The sequence below is a fragment of the Ceraceosorus guamensis genome (genome assembly GCF_003144195.1).
Source record: "Ceraceosorus guamensis strain MCA 4658 unplaced genomic scaffold IE81scaffold_124, whole genome shotgun sequence".
NCBI lineage: Eukaryota > Fungi > Basidiomycota > Exobasidiomycetes > Ceraceosorales > Ceraceosoraceae > Ceraceosorus > Ceraceosorus guamensis.
Genome location: NW_020290119.1, coordinates 1 through 15040, shown reverse-complemented (window position 1 = coordinate 15040; position 15040 = coordinate 1). Strand labels below are relative to the sequence as shown.

At 55.9% G+C, this 15040-nt stretch overlaps 5 protein-coding genes across 5 annotated transcripts; 1 reads left to right on the top strand and 4 right to left on the bottom strand.

Moving 5' to 3' along the window:
• Nucleotides 1–916: 916 nt before the first annotated feature.
• IE81DRAFT_326642 (Pkinase-domain-containing protein) lies at nt 917–4757 on the bottom strand. The gene is made up of 8 exons (XM_025514874.1): nt 4028–4757; nt 3737–3924; nt 3510–3655; nt 3298–3429; nt 3102–3220; nt 1923–3028; nt 1510–1838; nt 917–1422 (listed from the first exon to the last, which is right to left on the bottom strand). The coding sequence occupies exons 1-8, from the start codon at nt 4284–4286 to the stop codon at nt 1395–1397; spliced, it is 2307 nt and encodes a 768-aa protein (XP_025366506.1). The 5' UTR covers nt 4287–4757; the 3' UTR covers nt 917–1394.
• A 1428-nt stretch (nt 4758–6185) lies between these two features.
• On the top strand, nt 6186–6860 carry IE81DRAFT_369162 (hypothetical protein; the record flags this gene model as incomplete). Its single annotated transcript, XM_025517213.1, has 3 exons — nt 6186–6205; nt 6331–6597; nt 6798–6860. The coding sequence occupies 3 exons, from the start codon at nt 6186–6188 to the stop codon at nt 6856–6858; spliced, it is 348 nt and encodes a 115-aa protein (XP_025366505.1).
• Nucleotides 6861–7326: 466 nt separating this feature from the next.
• IE81DRAFT_33213 (proteinase A,Asp) lies at nt 7327–8759 on the bottom strand. The gene is made up of 2 exons (XM_025515297.1): nt 8500–8759; nt 7327–8426 (listed from the first exon to the last, which is right to left on the bottom strand). Exon 2 carries the CDS (start codon nt 8419–8421, stop codon nt 7471–7473), a length of 951 nt encoding a protein of 316 aa, XP_025366504.1. The 5' UTR covers nt 8422–8426; nt 8500–8759; the 3' UTR covers nt 7327–7470.
• Nucleotides 8760–10040: 1281 nt separating this feature from the next.
• IE81DRAFT_326640 (concanavalin A-like lectin/glucanase) lies at nt 10041–13250 on the bottom strand. The gene is made up of 8 exons (XM_025514873.1): nt 12652–13250; nt 11893–12499; nt 11783–11820; nt 11416–11533; nt 11015–11261; nt 10665–10926; nt 10509–10594; nt 10041–10425 (listed from the first exon to the last, which is right to left on the bottom strand). Exons 1-8 carry the CDS (start codon nt 12886–12888, stop codon nt 10242–10244), a joined length of 1779 nt encoding a protein of 592 aa, XP_025366503.1. The 5' UTR covers nt 12889–13250; the 3' UTR covers nt 10041–10241.
• Nucleotides 13055–13889, bottom strand: IE81DRAFT_33115 (hypothetical protein). Its single transcript, XM_025515226.1, has 2 exons — nt 13198–13889; nt 13055–13092 (listed from the first exon to the last, which is right to left on the bottom strand). Exon 1 carries the CDS (start codon nt 13794–13796, stop codon nt 13326–13328), a length of 471 nt encoding a protein of 156 aa, XP_025366502.1. The 5' UTR covers nt 13797–13889; the 3' UTR covers nt 13055–13092; nt 13198–13325.
• Between the last annotated feature and the right edge of the window lie 1151 nt (nt 13890–15040).

The window sequence follows — 15040 nt, the reverse complement described above, 5'->3', positions numbered from 1 at the left end:
CAAGCTCTGTCACGACTCACGAGTGGTGCAACAGCCAGAGCCTTATTACTCGAGTGACTCTAAACACGTGCTTCATGGGCAACACAGCCTCTGCGAATCAAGAATCACGAATGTACATCTCCTCTTGGCCAGATCAGAACGGTGCGGCAAACGCGAATGTGAATCCTTCTCGCGCGTCAAGTCGTGGAGTTTGAGTGTCAAGTCCGCGACGTGATCGGCCCAGCAGCGTACTACTATAGCCAAAAAAGTGAGGCACTGTCTGTGATGCATCGTTCATCTCTTATCATTGCTAGATCCGCTCCAAAATCACAAAGCGTCAAGTCTTGAAATGCCGAGCTTGTAAAAGTCTCCCTAGCTTTCGCCAAAGCACAAGCTCCGCACGTAATGTAGACCCAACACTCAACTAACGACTTGGACTTGCACTTACAGTACCTTACCACGCAGACGCGGGCCATGCAGACAGATCCTCAGCTCTCAAATCAAAATGCCACGAGTAGGGAGCGCCGCCTGGCCGCCTGCTTCTGTTCTAGACTTTTGAAGACCCGCGATAAGGCCCGCGTGCGTGCGTGCGTGCGTGCGTGCGAGAAACAACGGTCGCAAATGGCGCGGGCCCCCCTCCCGGCCCTTTCAATTCACAATCAAGAATGCGCACGCGCACGCGTACAGTCACGAGTAGTTGTGCGTCGGTCGCGAGTTGTAGTAGTGTGAGTCGTAGTCGTAGTCGTGAGTGAGTGCCCCCGTCGTGAATCTTTGGCCCTGCACAAGGTAAAGCCCGAAGGCGCGGTCAGGTCGGGTCAGGTCGGGCCTGGGGGCTATTCTGCAACGCACAGCACAGGACAACTTCAGCTTGGCATTGGAGTTGCCCGCAAAGTGCGCGCGCGACCCATCTGACTCCATTCCTTGCGAGACCGCAGGGGGGGGGCCGCAAATATACACAAATTAGCCCACTCGTGTCGAGCGATGAAGAGCGGGGGGAGGGGAGCTCTGTGAAGGTAGGTAGACGAGGCGGATGGTGGGGCAGAACCAGGCAGCTGCTACACCCGCTGGTAGCTCGATGGGAGTCCGCAGCGTGTCGATCTGAATACAAGTGTCGATTCGTGAGGTTGAGGTTGTTCTACAGTACAGGCAGCCTTTCCGCAACACGTGTGCGCGCAATCGGAGATGGCAAGAAGAAGGGTGGATGATGAGTGAGGCCCAGGAGGGGACAGAGAAAGGGCAGTGTGGGAAAGGAGGTGCGTCGGAGTGCAGGAAGCAGTGGCGGATCTGTCAGAATCCAGTCCGCTGGTATTCGTGTGCCGCATGAAAGGAGTCTGACGTCCCGCTCCTGCTTTACTCTTCCCCCCCCCCTTGGCATGTTTCATCGGCGAGCTTGATCCGCTCGTTGGCCGATGGCATCAGCTGCCGCCCCCGGCCAGCTCGACGCTGCAGTATGCGACACGGCAAGGGAACAATGTTCGATGAGCGACGCATCGATGAGAATAAGCTCAGCATGCATATGCTTCCACTCACATCAATCTCGTCGCGCATTCCAAGAACAGAAAAGGGCTCGAAACATCCTTTCTGCCTTCGGGGTACGGTGCAGGCACGCCTTTGGGCACTCCAGAAGTGGCTGTCAATTCTGTGGTCCCGCCACTCTCAGACGGATCCTGAGAGGCGGTCTGCTGGTACGCTTCCTCGAGCTTCTCGTTGACAGACTCCGAGTCTACGGTCGGACCGCCTTCCGCAGCGGCGGAGCCTTTGCTCTCTCGCATCCCGTCGAGTCTCACGTGCCCCACATTTCTGAAATCAACCAAGTAGTTGGAATCGTCCACGCGGTATAATTGCAGGTTCATGCGCACCTATTGCCATTGGACATGAGCAGGGCCAGCACAGTCAGCTGTGGTCCGACGGTCTCCCGCGGCGGGGGCGACTTGGCTACTCACCACGACATTGCGCGCGCGCCAGCGAGTCTCGACGAAGAACAGCTCCTCGTTGTCGCGAAAGTCTTCATCGTGGTCGACTTCACCGTTGTCTTGACCTCCTCCGTCAGGCTGACCTCTTGATTTTGTTGGTGTATGCGCTCTCCACTCCATGCCCAACACCTGAAGAGTGCGATACAGCTCCAACATGATCTCCATCGGGGGGCTCTTGCTTCGAATACCAAAGTGCCATCTGGAGCGCGCTTTTCGCGTTGGTGTTGAGGCAGCTGGCACTCCTGCATCTTCTCCGTCGGCGCGACCCTTGCGCAGACTGGTCTCCAGGATCCCAATACCGGAGTGAGACGGAATGCCGGGATCCTCGAGGTAGTCCTCTTCAGTCAAGATGGTCTCGTCGTCGGTCAGGGTTGCGGCATCATCTGAATCATCATTGGGATCATCGGTAGCGTCATCCAAGGCAAAGCTGTGTTCGGCATCATCCGTCGTGGTGCCGTCTTGCGCATAGGGAGGAATCCCTGGAGTATTGACGCCAGTGCTGACGTCTCGGGCTCGGGGTTCGCGCTTGCGAATGCTGGTGGAACGTCCAACGGTCTCGCCAAGTCCAGCGTTCCAAGGAGGCGGGCTCTTGGACAAGAACCCTTGCAGCTCATCCTTTTCCTCCAGATGCGAGGTCTGCAAAAGACGCTTGTGGTCGCGCACTAGCTGGTAGGCCACTTTGACCTGATTCTCTTCGGGCTCCATGAGCTGCTGCAACACTTCTTCCCGCGTGAAGCCAACCATCTTGTCCACCAACTCGTCCACGATTTCTTCCTCGATGTGGCCAACATCTGAAGCTGTCTCTCGCGCGCTGCCCGCAGGCGTGCTCTCTCCAGACCCAGATCCGCTACCAGAACCGTTTCCGGTACCAGGCGTCATCCTGAAATCGAATCCAGAAGCTTCGGCAGCAGGGGTGGGAGGCAGGGGTCTCAAGTACGAAGGAAGATCCTTTTGAAACCAAGGCAGCTGTCTGATCTCGTTGATCGTGATGCGCTTCACCGGGTCAACCACGAGCATGCTTGACAGCAGATGCTTGGCCTCCGATGAGAGGTATGACGGCAGAGAGTAGATTCCGCCTGAAGCATCATGGCGAGGGTCAAGTGTCAGGCAAAATTTCTCCAATCCGAATCCTTACTTCCTGGCACTCACCGTTGATCTTTTTAAACAGCGTTGGGATATACTCATCGTCGAAGGGTAGTCTACCGCACAACATGACGTACAGGATGACCCCACAGCTCCAAATGTCGATCTCCGGACCCGCGTATAGTCTGACGTGAGGGCGAGCAGAGAAGAAAATGAGCACGCTCTAACAGTCTGACATCCCGGCAGCAATCATCGCACTCACTTGCCCGAAATCACTTCTGGCGCCGCATAGTTGGGACTGCCGCAACTCGTTTTGAGAAAGTCTCCATCTGTCATGATGTTCGAGAGGCCAAAGTCGCCGATTTTGACGTTGAGATACTCGTCCAGTAGCAAGCTGATGAGCGCGCAGGGTGGCATTCAGAGTGTGCGTCAGCTTGGCAACCCACAACGAGCGTCGCCGAAAGCAGCGCTCACTTTTCTGGCTTGAGGTCGCGGTGGACAATCTTGTGCCTGTGCGTGTACTCTATGGCGCATATGATTTGCTGAAAGAATCGACGTGCTTCCTCCTCCAACATCCTGCCTCGATCGACAATGTACTGGAAGAGCTCTCCGCCCGCATACTGCCAGCGAGACGAAAGAGCAGCATCAAGGTGAGCAAGAGAGGAGAGGGCGGACCCTTGGTATAAATAACGTGAACTCACTTCGATAACCATGATGATATCGTTCGGGGTAGTGATGACCTCGTACAGTTTGATAATGTGAGGATGTCGCAATAGCTTGAGATACTGAATCTCACGCTTCACCCTGCCTCCCATGTCCATGGCGGAGATTTTCCTTCTATTGATGATCTTCATCGCTACGCGATGACCTGTGAGGGCATGCGTAGCCACTGGAAGCGCCGTATAGCGGGTATACCGGCACATCAAGTTCAGTAGCCAGACGAAGAGGAATATGGGTCGCTTGGATGCGTGTCTCAATTTTGGCGCACTCACATTTGACTTTTCCAAAGCTACCCGTGCCCAGCGTCTGCGAGACAGTGTACTGGCCAATCCTTACCGGTTGTCTGCTCCTTCCGCTCGACGAGCTAGGCCTGCTTGAGGAAGATCCAGGTCTGCTATTTCCCGGCGTCCGACTTCCACCTCGAGTTTTGGGCGCAGGTGGCGCTCTATGAGGAGTTTGCGCTCCATCTTTGCTCCCAAACGTGCTTGTCTCTGCCCCATTGTGAGCGCCGTGATGCTTCTCTTCTACCATGGCGAGAGGCGAGTGCGCACAAGATGAGCAGGCGCGTAATCCGAGTCGAGGTTACTGATAAGCGAAATAGCACTGCTGGATCTTGGGCGTAGTGGACTAAGAGCTATCTGCAGAAAGAGCTACATGCTCTAGGCCCCACTTTGCTAGTCAGCTAAATGGGCGGTGTGCGCCTGCCGAGGCGAATGGCTTGTTCGAAGGACAAGATGTTGTTGTCGACGACACCTCTTGCTCACTCGCGCTCGGCACGCCAAAGCCGGAAGGGGATGGCTGGTCAGGGATCTGGCGTGACGAGATGGGCCTTGCGGAGACGGCGCAGCTCAAGGCGAATGTTGGGGTGAGGGTTGTTGTGAGTGTGCCGAGTGTACTCCTATCGCAAGGCAAGACATTTGCAAGTCATGAGATGTGTGAGCGTCCCGTCAGAGTCAGAGTCAGAGTCAGAGTCAGAGTCGAGGTGTAGCTTGCTTGCATGCATGGATGGCGGTGCCGCTGTCTGACGGACGGACAGTCACGAGTCAGCAGCACCAGCATCATCATCAGCGGCGCGCTGCAACCGCATGCCATAGCAGCTGCTGATGCCCGCGCGAGCTTCGACGTTGAGCGCGCGCGTACGTGTGACGCAATTTCGAATGGTGGGTGAATCCAGATAGCTGAAAGGAACCACGTGATCGGCTTTTTACCCAATCGTGAATCTTGAATCATCATAAAAAACTCATCAACTCATGATCAGACTCGTGACTCAAGACTCACTCACGACTTTTGACTCGATCATCTCTTTCGAGGTGCTCATATACACGCACGCACGGCTCGCACTAACCAGCACAACAGCTGCCTGCCCCTTTGCCTTCGATCGATCGATCGATAACCTGATGTATTCGTGACTGCTACTTGCTCACAACTGCGCGCCTGTCCTCTTGGCCTCGGCCCAGCTATGCCTAGGCTACAGTCAAGTTGCGTGAGCCGGAAGAAGAATCGCGAATGTGAATCAGAATGACCATCAACAGGCTAGCCAGCCATTCAACATGATTAGCGATCGACCGACTGTCGCTTATTTGCACCTCACGAGCCGTGATGCAGACCCACGAGTCACGCGACTCACGACTTGCACCAGCACCAGCACCGTGTTGTTCCAAGATCCAATCACGAATTCGTTCATTCATTTGATTCAGGGTTATTCTTGCGTTCGAGCTGAACTCGTGACTGAAGGAACACGCAAACACACGTTACGTCATCGCTTCTCACGCTTGCCATGCAATCACGAATCTTGATACACGAATCCAGCAGCGAGGCACGAACGCCGCGCTGGTGATGCATGCTGAAGGGGTCGTGCGGGACCGCTGTTTCATACGATCAAGTCACGCTCGCATTCGCATTCGCATTCGCATTCGCATCGCTGATCTCGCCGTCTAGGGCTTGCTTGTCGACTCTGTGAACGACTTCTACGACGTTGGGAGAAGGTCTCGTCCTGGGAAAAGAGAGCAAGCGTGATCGATGAGGCTCTTCTCGCTCGTCGCCGCTGCTGAGGGCAAAAAAGTCAAGTGATCGATCTGATCGACGACGGTAAGCGGCGGGGCGCAACTCGAGGGCGCGCGCGCGCGAGATGTGATGAGATGAGATGCCTTGTGGAGGTGAGGTCAAGCGATGCAGGTGCATGACTTGCTGCTGCTGCTGCTGCAGGCTTTCGTCAGGATTTGAGGGGCGCTTTGATTCGCATTCCTGCTCCAAGCATGGCATTCGTGACTTCGCTATCCAAGCTGTGCACACACACACACCTCCATTCCGCTCACTCATCTGCTTCTCTATTCCGCACCCTCAACAAGCCTCATTCATCCCACATTCTTTGTGCGAGATCAAAAGGCACATCCCACTCTTGCGAGGATTTCTAAACAGACACAAGTCATCATGGCCGACACCATCGACAAGTAAGTTCATCCATCTCTAACCCTCCCCTCCAACCAATCCAAAGAAGGTACGTAGGGCATACTCTCACCTCCTCCTGCTCCTCCTGCTCCTGCTCCTGCTCCTCCTTCCTCCCTCTCTCTCTCAGCAAATTCCCCAACCCCTTTTCCAACCCAGGTCCGGAGCCGAGCGCAGAAAATCCAGGAGGCGTGCATCCTCACACGCAGCACAATCAAGCCGATCCCAACCTTCGTCGAGAGGTGGGCGATTCCATAGGTCGAAGCGTGGAGAACACGTTTGCATTGGGAGAGAAGCTGAACAAGTTGGAGAGCGTGTTGGATGAGGTGATTGGCATGTTCGAAGCGGAGAGGGAGACGCTAGGAAGAGAGGGAGATTTCAAAAAGGGAAAAGAAGGGTGAGTTTGAGTACTGGCTGGCTGCCATGCGTGCGTGCTCTGCCTGCCTGCCTGCACCACTCTTGCGCCGGGCGGGCACTTTTGGTCGCCCCACCGCACTTCCCCCCCCCCCCCCCCCACGGTGCAAATCTCTCGAGCCCCGCTAACTTCAAATTCTTCGCTCTTTCCCCAAATCACCCCACCCACACACACCCCCGCAGCATCGAACTGTTCAAATCCTGGAAACACGAGCTAGAGCGCATCAAGCGCGGCATCGATTGAGTGCGCGCGCGCGCGCGCGAGAGCTGCCCGTAGCGCCGCCCACGTACTTGCCGTCGCGCCCGAAAAAGAGCAGCGCAATGGCCTCTCCCCCCAAACACGTAGGCTAATTCGAATGTTGCGATTGCCCATCCCACAATGCTCTCCGATTTTCGGAGGGGGGTGGGGATGGGGCGGAGAGCGTGATCCGGGCCACGTCGGGTGCAGCTAAGGGCGTGTCTCGATCGAATGTTCGCTTTGATGCTTCATCCTTGCGGTCAGTAGAGAAAGCGAGAGAGAGAGAGAGAGAGCAATAAGAAGCAAAATCGAAAAGAGCGCAAAAAATCATCTGTTTCCTCCGTCATGCCGCTCATGCGGCGGCGTCATGCGCGGCGCACAACGCAGTACGCCGTTGACGCTTCTCATCCAAAGGCATGTCATTCGTTGCAAGTGATCTTGTCATCAACGTGTGAATTTCCAAAAAGTGATGATGCGTGATCCGCTCAAGGGTACAGCCTCCTAGCTCAGTGAAGCACCATTGACAAGACGGAGGGGACAAGAATGGGGCAAGCTCGCCCTCTCTGTGCATCTCGAGTCGCGTGCAACATCATTCGACCCATGCGTCGCGCGCGGAGTCTACTTGGCCTTGGCAAAGCCGACGGCATTTCTGCCGAGGTCGTAGGTGGTGTGGTACTTGCGGAGGAAGACATCACCAACAATCCAGATGGGGCCAGCAGGGGGAGGAATGTCGAGAGGAGTGAATGGGGACAAGCAGGTACCCTGCACCTGAAGGATGTAATCCTTTGGGCTGAGAGTGTACGGCTTGCCATCGAGCTCAAAGGTAAAGTCGGGCAAAGAGTCGAGCTTCTCGCACTCGACAGTCACTTGTCCGTTCCATCCCTTTTTACCTCCAAGCTCCTTGTTGACGAGCTCAGCCATGTCAGAGGGCAGAGCGATGAGGGATGTTCCAGTGTCGATGGCTGCGCCAGTGTTGTCGAGCTCCAATCTGTCTTTGCCGAGAGAGACGGCGTCGAGAGAGACCTCCCAGTACGCCTTTCTGCGCAGGGGAGCATAAGTGATCTTGCCCTCGTAATGATTCTCATCGATACCACCAAACACGGCCTCGCCACCGTCCTCCTCGGATGATCCGAGGTAGAAGCTGAAGACCGGCTCGTCGAGCAAACCCTGGTTGACCATCTGATAGAATGGAGGGACGATGCCATTGACGCTGATCGTGTCGTAAGCAAGACCGAGGATGCCGTCGAACTTGCCGAAGGCAAAGGCGAGGCCGGGCTCAGAGGTGGCCTCGGCAAAGTCCTGACCCTTGATGGTAATGTCACCGATGGTCAAGGTGTCCTGAGAGACGTAGCCCTCCATGGCCCCACTGCCGTATTGAATCTTGAACTCGGTGCCGTTCTTCTTGTATGTGGAGGATTGCGAGTTGTCATACTTGGAGTGCAAGAAGCAGGCAATGGAGCTGCATTTGGTAGAGGGAACCCAAAGGTTGGAGCTACCCGTGTCGAGAATGACCTTGAAGTTTTGGGGAGGAGTACCGAGCGTAATGTCTGCAAAGTACTGCGCGTTCATAAAGTCTGTCGAGGCAAGTGAAGTGGGCGTGAGCAAGCAAGACGCGTGCTGTCGATCGCTAAGAGCGCTCCCACTCACCACTCAGAGGAACGCCGTGGCCCTTTTTGGCTTCTGCATACCAAGCGCTGGCTCGTTCGTCACCGTCCACTGGCAAAATGCCAAAGTCGGACTCTTGGTCCTGTCCATTGTGAGGCGCAGAGAATGCAGCTTGCTTTCTAGCAGCTCCGTACTTGAGCTCAAGGATTTGGGCTTGAGCCTTGAGAGAATCGAGCGTGGTTCCCTTGCTGAGAGGGTGCTTAGACAGCTTGGCTCTGTAGCGGGAAAATAGAGGAGCTCGGTGTCAGTTGAGAATGTCCTCAGAAAACGAGTCACTGCCCTGTCTGATATCGCCTTCATCCATCTCTGCCGGCTCAGCCACCCATATCGATTGGTCCACGATAAATCTGACAAGTGGCGCCACTGCTTGCCTATCATCCGCATGGCGGTGGCGCTGAAGGTCGCTAGGATATGCGTGCGCAACGAGAAACGCATTTCCAAAACCCCCCACAGCTGTGCAGCACAGCCTGTTGCCCAGAGGCTTCTTTTCAAAGGGCTAATGCTAGCGCATGATCTACTCACTTGTGAACACCGGCCGAGACGGTTGATGCGGAAGCAGCCGCAAGAGCAGCGACAAAGGCGAGTGTGAGCTTCATGTTGGAAAAAATGCAGGACGGGGTGAGGTGAGTGATGGAGGGATGGTGAAGGTGGCGAGTGGGCGAGTGAATGCGCTTGAATCCATCATGTCCTGCGCGGCGTGATGCTCCACAGGGTCGTCCGCGATCTCGCCTGATCAAGATCGATGAATCGCTGCTGCTGCTGCTGCTGCTGCTGCTGGGTCGCCCCCTCCATCCTGCTTGATTCCGCAAGAGGGGGTTCAGCCGCTTGGCATCCACGCAGCACCGCTCCACCGTAACGCGCCGCCTTGTTCTACGTGCGACGCATACGTACATTACGGGCGCGCGTGCACTCCACCTCATGTCCCGCTCGCTCTGATGCCGCGACTTGCCTCATACAGGCGGCCCTGTGCTGAGCACATCTCGTCTCTCCCATGCAAGCGCAGCTATAGGCCACACCGCCTCTCTCTCTCGATCGTCCGCTTATTGCGCAGCGCAGCGCCGCGCCGCGCAGCCGCAAGTTGAGTGGCTTGTGCGACGCGCGCGCGCATATATGCAGCCCCCTGATGATGGATGATGATGATGATGAGATTGCGCGTCGAGCGGCGGGCGGGCGGGCTGGCAGGGTGCGGCAAAATTGTTGTTGATTTTGTCGAGAGTTTTCTGACGTGACGCGGAGACGCTGGGCTGGGCTACAGGCCAAGCATGCAGACGATTTGGATGGGATGGGGTCAGCTAGGTAGGTATGGCGCGGGCACGCTATCACACCCAGCAGTCGTGAATCCGTACTACCGAATCTGAAAGCCGCGCCCCTTTTGAAAATTTGCACTCTCCTCCATCGCGACTGCGACTGCGACTCGCACACCCAGCACACTAAGTGGAACATCGAGTGCAGTGGGGTCAAGGTCGCTTCGCGAGGTGCGACACCCACGCACGCTGACGGCGGCGAACGGCATGCATGCATGGAGCAAGAATAAATCTTATTATTTCCAGACGATGTGATTTGCGATCAGAGGGAACATTGAAAGGGAACGGGGCCAGCTTCTAGGAATGCAAAGAGTCCAGTAATCGATATGAGGTGGATCGGGGCCAAAAGAGCGACGGAGGTGTGTGTGGTAAGGAGGAAGGGGGCAGCTGAGCAGCGAGCGGGCCGAAAGCTCGATCGCTTCAGCAGCCTGTCAAGAGTTTGTTTTTGACTGCCGGGTAGCCAGCATCGGCGTACTTTGTGAGATTGGGATTCATGTAGAGGTTCAGGTGGTCCTCAATGTACTTTTTCGTGGGATGGTCAGGCGGGTCGCACGACACCTTGTCTTCTTGACCGTCGAGCTGGTACACGCGGACGTAGTCGACTCTGCACAGCCGCAAAAGAGGGACTCTCGGGTCAGAGTGGTGGACAAGATGTTTCGAGGCTGTCGAGGGGCACTCAGCACTCACTTCATCTGTGCTGGGAAGATCAGGTCATCCTTGCCGGTCTGCAAGTTGACGGTTTGGAATTGAGGGCTGATGCCAAGGTTCATGACCTGAAACATGGTGATGGCTTGAGCGGACGCATCTGTACACGGAAGCCCGGACCCGAGATCCAGCACTCACAATAGTCATCGGCTCAGTGGGGACCGTCCTTTGGCCCATATCCAAATCTGGATTCGGTCCGATCGCATCGCCTTTCACGGTCCAGGTGCGCTCGCCATCGACGTACCACGTGACGGAACCGCCTCCATCGGCTTTCCAGTCCGGGCTGTACTCCATTCCATACGTCACATAACGCTGTCCTGCATTGGTGTAACCATCATCCGGGCACTGGCTGAGTGCACTGACGCTTTCTTGCAAGGGTCCACCCACGTAGTCGTTGAACCTAAGGAGGCAAAGATGGGGGTGAGAGTGGAAGTGTGTGAGGACGCTCCTCTTTCCCCTTTCTGCAGCACACGACCGATTCGACGTACCGCGTGTTCTCGCCCGCCACCTCTGCCACATCGGACGTGTTCTTCCAGTAGTAAGCATCATCAAAAGGAGCCGTCTGGAGCGACTGCGAAGCGAAGACGTGCTTTGTGCCGCCTCGAGTCTGCACCTGCGCTTCGATGACGTCAATCTCTGGCGCGCTCCTCCCTACGGTCACGTCAGGACCAGGATGGTCTTCTCCGGGACACGTGCAAGAGGGCGTCCGCATGCCAGGCAGCGTTGATAGTTGACCTGCGCAGGAAGGGGGCCCAGGTGTAGAGCAAAGAAGCGCACTATCATCAGCATCTGTTAGTGGCAAAGCATGAAAGCAGATGCGCAGATGCGCAGAAGTGTGCCAAAGGAAAAGGCGTGGTGCGGCAACAAGGGACTCGACTGATCGACTGACCTTTTGGATGCTGATATTCCCCAGTGGAGTGAATTGCCAAGTGAGGTCCGCTTCCATTGACGTAGGTCTGATTCGGGAGCATCCCCGTATCGCAAGCTTGATAACTGTAAGGCCACATCTTTTTGAGCAGAGATTATCCTTCGTGAGTCAGCTATGCTTCTCGATGGCTCAGCACCCACGTCCGATATGCTCACTCTGGAAATTGAAGAGTACAAAGACGCCAGTCACAGCGACGTCAAACGCGATTCTCTACGAGCTTGCCAACGCATAGACATTGTACTCACCCCTGTTGAGCATTGTTGGCGGATTGCAAAAGGCGATGCAGAAGTCAGTATGGGGCTGCTTGACATCACGAGACCTGCCAGAATCTACGCACATCGGTCGATGCCAGATACCCTGGTCTACCTGAGAGCCTCGAAAAGGAAGCATGGGTGAGAGATCGAAGCGGGACCGTGCAGCGCAAGCTCGACTACCCACCCAAATTCGCCATCGTCCACGCTGCTGGCCAGTAGCCGGACGTGCGCTGCGTTCCTGGCATTTGAAGCGAAAATTCGACGTATCCTCCTTGATAGCAGAATTTGTTCCAGCTTTGAAGCATGCCGGATCTAAAGTTGAGATTGTGTGTAGGTTTCTCCTCCATCGTGATGACCAGAGCGCCGTCTGTGGTGTTGACCGCTTCTGGAGAGTACCATTCGTAATCACCCGTAGCTCCATACCAGATGTCTACAGCCTCCCAATAAGGATCATCTCCAGGCCAAAAGGTCCTGCCGGGCAATTCGAATTCATCGCTAAAGACGATGTGATAGTTGCCCAAGTAGCCCTTCCATTTGCGAGCTGCTTCTGGCGTGTCGGTATCCACTATAGATCTGATAGCGGGCGTGATGCCAACCTGACCGGTGCCGTTTGTGCCTCCTAGATTGAATCCGCCCTTCGTGGAGTCCTTTTTGCCGAGGAAATGTGATAGGAGTGGGTAACCCATGAACAGGACGAGGAGAGCGCCACCGATGACCACCAAGGTCAAGACGTTCAGAAAGCCTCGCAAGTCGATTTCGCTCGAGTGCTTGTCGGCGTTTCGCGGATCGTGCTGGATGAACAGAGGGGGGGATGGGGCAATCGCGAGCGTGTCAAATGTTTCATCGGCGTTGCGCGGTTATTCATGCAGCATCGCGACTGATGCTCTTCGGTCAAGAGTCTTTCTGGCCCTGCCACCCTCTTGAACTTCACCTTGACACTCACCATCTCATCATCCGCCTCTGCTGCCTTTGAATACGCAGCGACGGGGACGGAAGCGCCTGCGAAGCGACCAGCGCTACTGAATTGGCTTCCAGTCTCATCGCTGCCAAAAGTTCCTGCTCTGCTGCGTTTCCTCATGTGTGAAGAGGAGACATCTGAAGGCATGCCCACGCTGACGCTCCCCATCGTGCTATTTGGCATCATGCGTGGTGGTGCATTGTTGATGCGTGCGTACGCCATGGCGCTGCCTGGCTGTGCTTCCGCTCAGGATGATTCGATTCGATTGTCAAGGGATGGAGACCGAAGAAGGGGGGTGGGGGGGCGAACCAATTAGATGTTGGGCGCGAAGAGTGCCGATGGCAGTCTTTTTGGTCGATGGGCGTGGGCTCGAGCGTGGGTCAATAGGAGGCACGACACGCGAGCGCACAGGCTAAGGTAGGACCGCTAGATGAGTGCAAAGCAAAGAGGTGAAATGAAATGAGATGAGGCGAGATGAGAGATGAGGGGTTGCTGTCGCAAGGAGCGAAGATGAAGTCACGAGTCACGCACGAGTGACGCACGAGTCACGAGTGTAAGGAAGTCTTGAGTGTTTAAAGATTTAGTGACATGCACGAGGGACTTGATGCATGTGATTTTGATTGTAATCGCAGATGTTCGACTTTGCTGCTACCGGTACATCATCGGCAATCGTGGAGACTTGGCATACATCCATCCAGATGGTCAGCAGGCACCACTGACACGAATGCGCTCCTCGGCCTCCGGCTGTGAGGTGGTCCAGGCAGGCGAGTTTGGAGGTGAAGGGCCGAATCGTGAATATGTATCGCAGCTAGCAATCTTGAATCAAATGCAAGCAAGAAGGTTTGAATTGCGTCAACGAGTTGAGCGGCGGGGGCGTGCGTGCCTTTCTTCATGGACATGGCCCACTCAGATTCCGCCCGAGGAGTGACGAGTGCAATGGAATGCAGCTCGCAAACGGATCTCTGCAAGGCTTGCAATAGCGGAATGCGAAGAATGCATATCCCATCCATCTCCTTGCTTTCTTCATCGTCTCTTTGCGCGATAAGGCCGTACGAGGTTCGATAGGGGCAGCAGCAGGCAAGAGGTTGCGAGGTTGAAGTTGCGAGGTTGAGGTTGCGCCGTCGCTCCATTCGCTAGCTGCCTGCCTGCCTGCCAGCCAGCCAGCCAGCCAGCCAGCCAGCCAGCCACATTCACAAGTCGGCATCGGCGTGTAGAAAATGCAAGGCTTGTCTTTGGATCTCGCTCGCAGCAGCAGCGGGGAGCTGTACTGAATTGACTCGTGATTGGCACCGTACTCGCGAGCTGGCGAATTGTGAATGTACCCTTCTGCACAACCGCGGGCGCAAAGGGTTCGTGCCATGCAAGCAAGTTGTGGTCAAGTCATCTACAGTACGTGCCCGCATCCCTCGAGCCCAATTAACAGATCCATTTTGGGAACACAACTCACGACTCGCTTAATTCACATTGCGCCAAGTTCAAGAAGAACCCTTTCACTTTGCGGTGACTTAATTGAGAGAGCTGGGATGCCGTACCACTCAAACTCTGACTGTAAATTGGCTAGAACTCAAGACTCCGCGCGCGCTAGCCGCCGGAGGAAGCGCCATGACAGCACTTTACGACGCACTACTCTGACTCAAACTCGAGACTTGCGCCATGCAGATGGCGATGGCCTCGCTGCCTCTCTTCTCGTGCATTCGGTATCCGCGATGCGGCAAGAAGCCCCGTCGTTATGGAGGCCGAGGGAGGGAGCCGACAAAGATGCGGTTAATAGCAGCAGCAGCAGCAGCAGCAGAGTGGCCCCTTGCCGTTGGAAGGGCCATCCGAATCCAAACCCGAGAACGCGGCCGTCAGATCACCAGCATATATGCAATCAATCGTGTTCGTGAATGCAGGCAGGCAGGCAGGCAGCCAGGCGGGGCCCTCAACTCAGCTGCTTGCTCGATCTTGCCTGCAGCATGCACACTTAATTGCAAAACTTTTGCTGCAGTCACACAACAGTCGCGCGCGAGTCGTGAGTCCACGCATGCACCTCGTCGACCGCCCACCTTGACGAGGCCGCACCGACCCGCACCCGCTCCTGCCGCCGCCGCACACGCCGCCGCCGCTGCCGCCGAGCCATGCTGCAGCACCAGCCATGATGCAGCACGATCGAGCAACACCGGGCTCAGCCAAGCTTGGCTCGTTCACGTGACGTGGTGCTGATTCACGGTTTGGCAGGCTGATCAACGACGCCCTCCCCCCTCCCTCCCTTCCTCACCGTCGCATCTCGCCATGCTCATCAAGGTCTGCATTCGTGATTCTGCGTGTGCGGCAAAATGGGGATTCATCAAATCTTGACGAACCGTTCCTTCCCCCAGAGTTTCGCGCCCCCCCC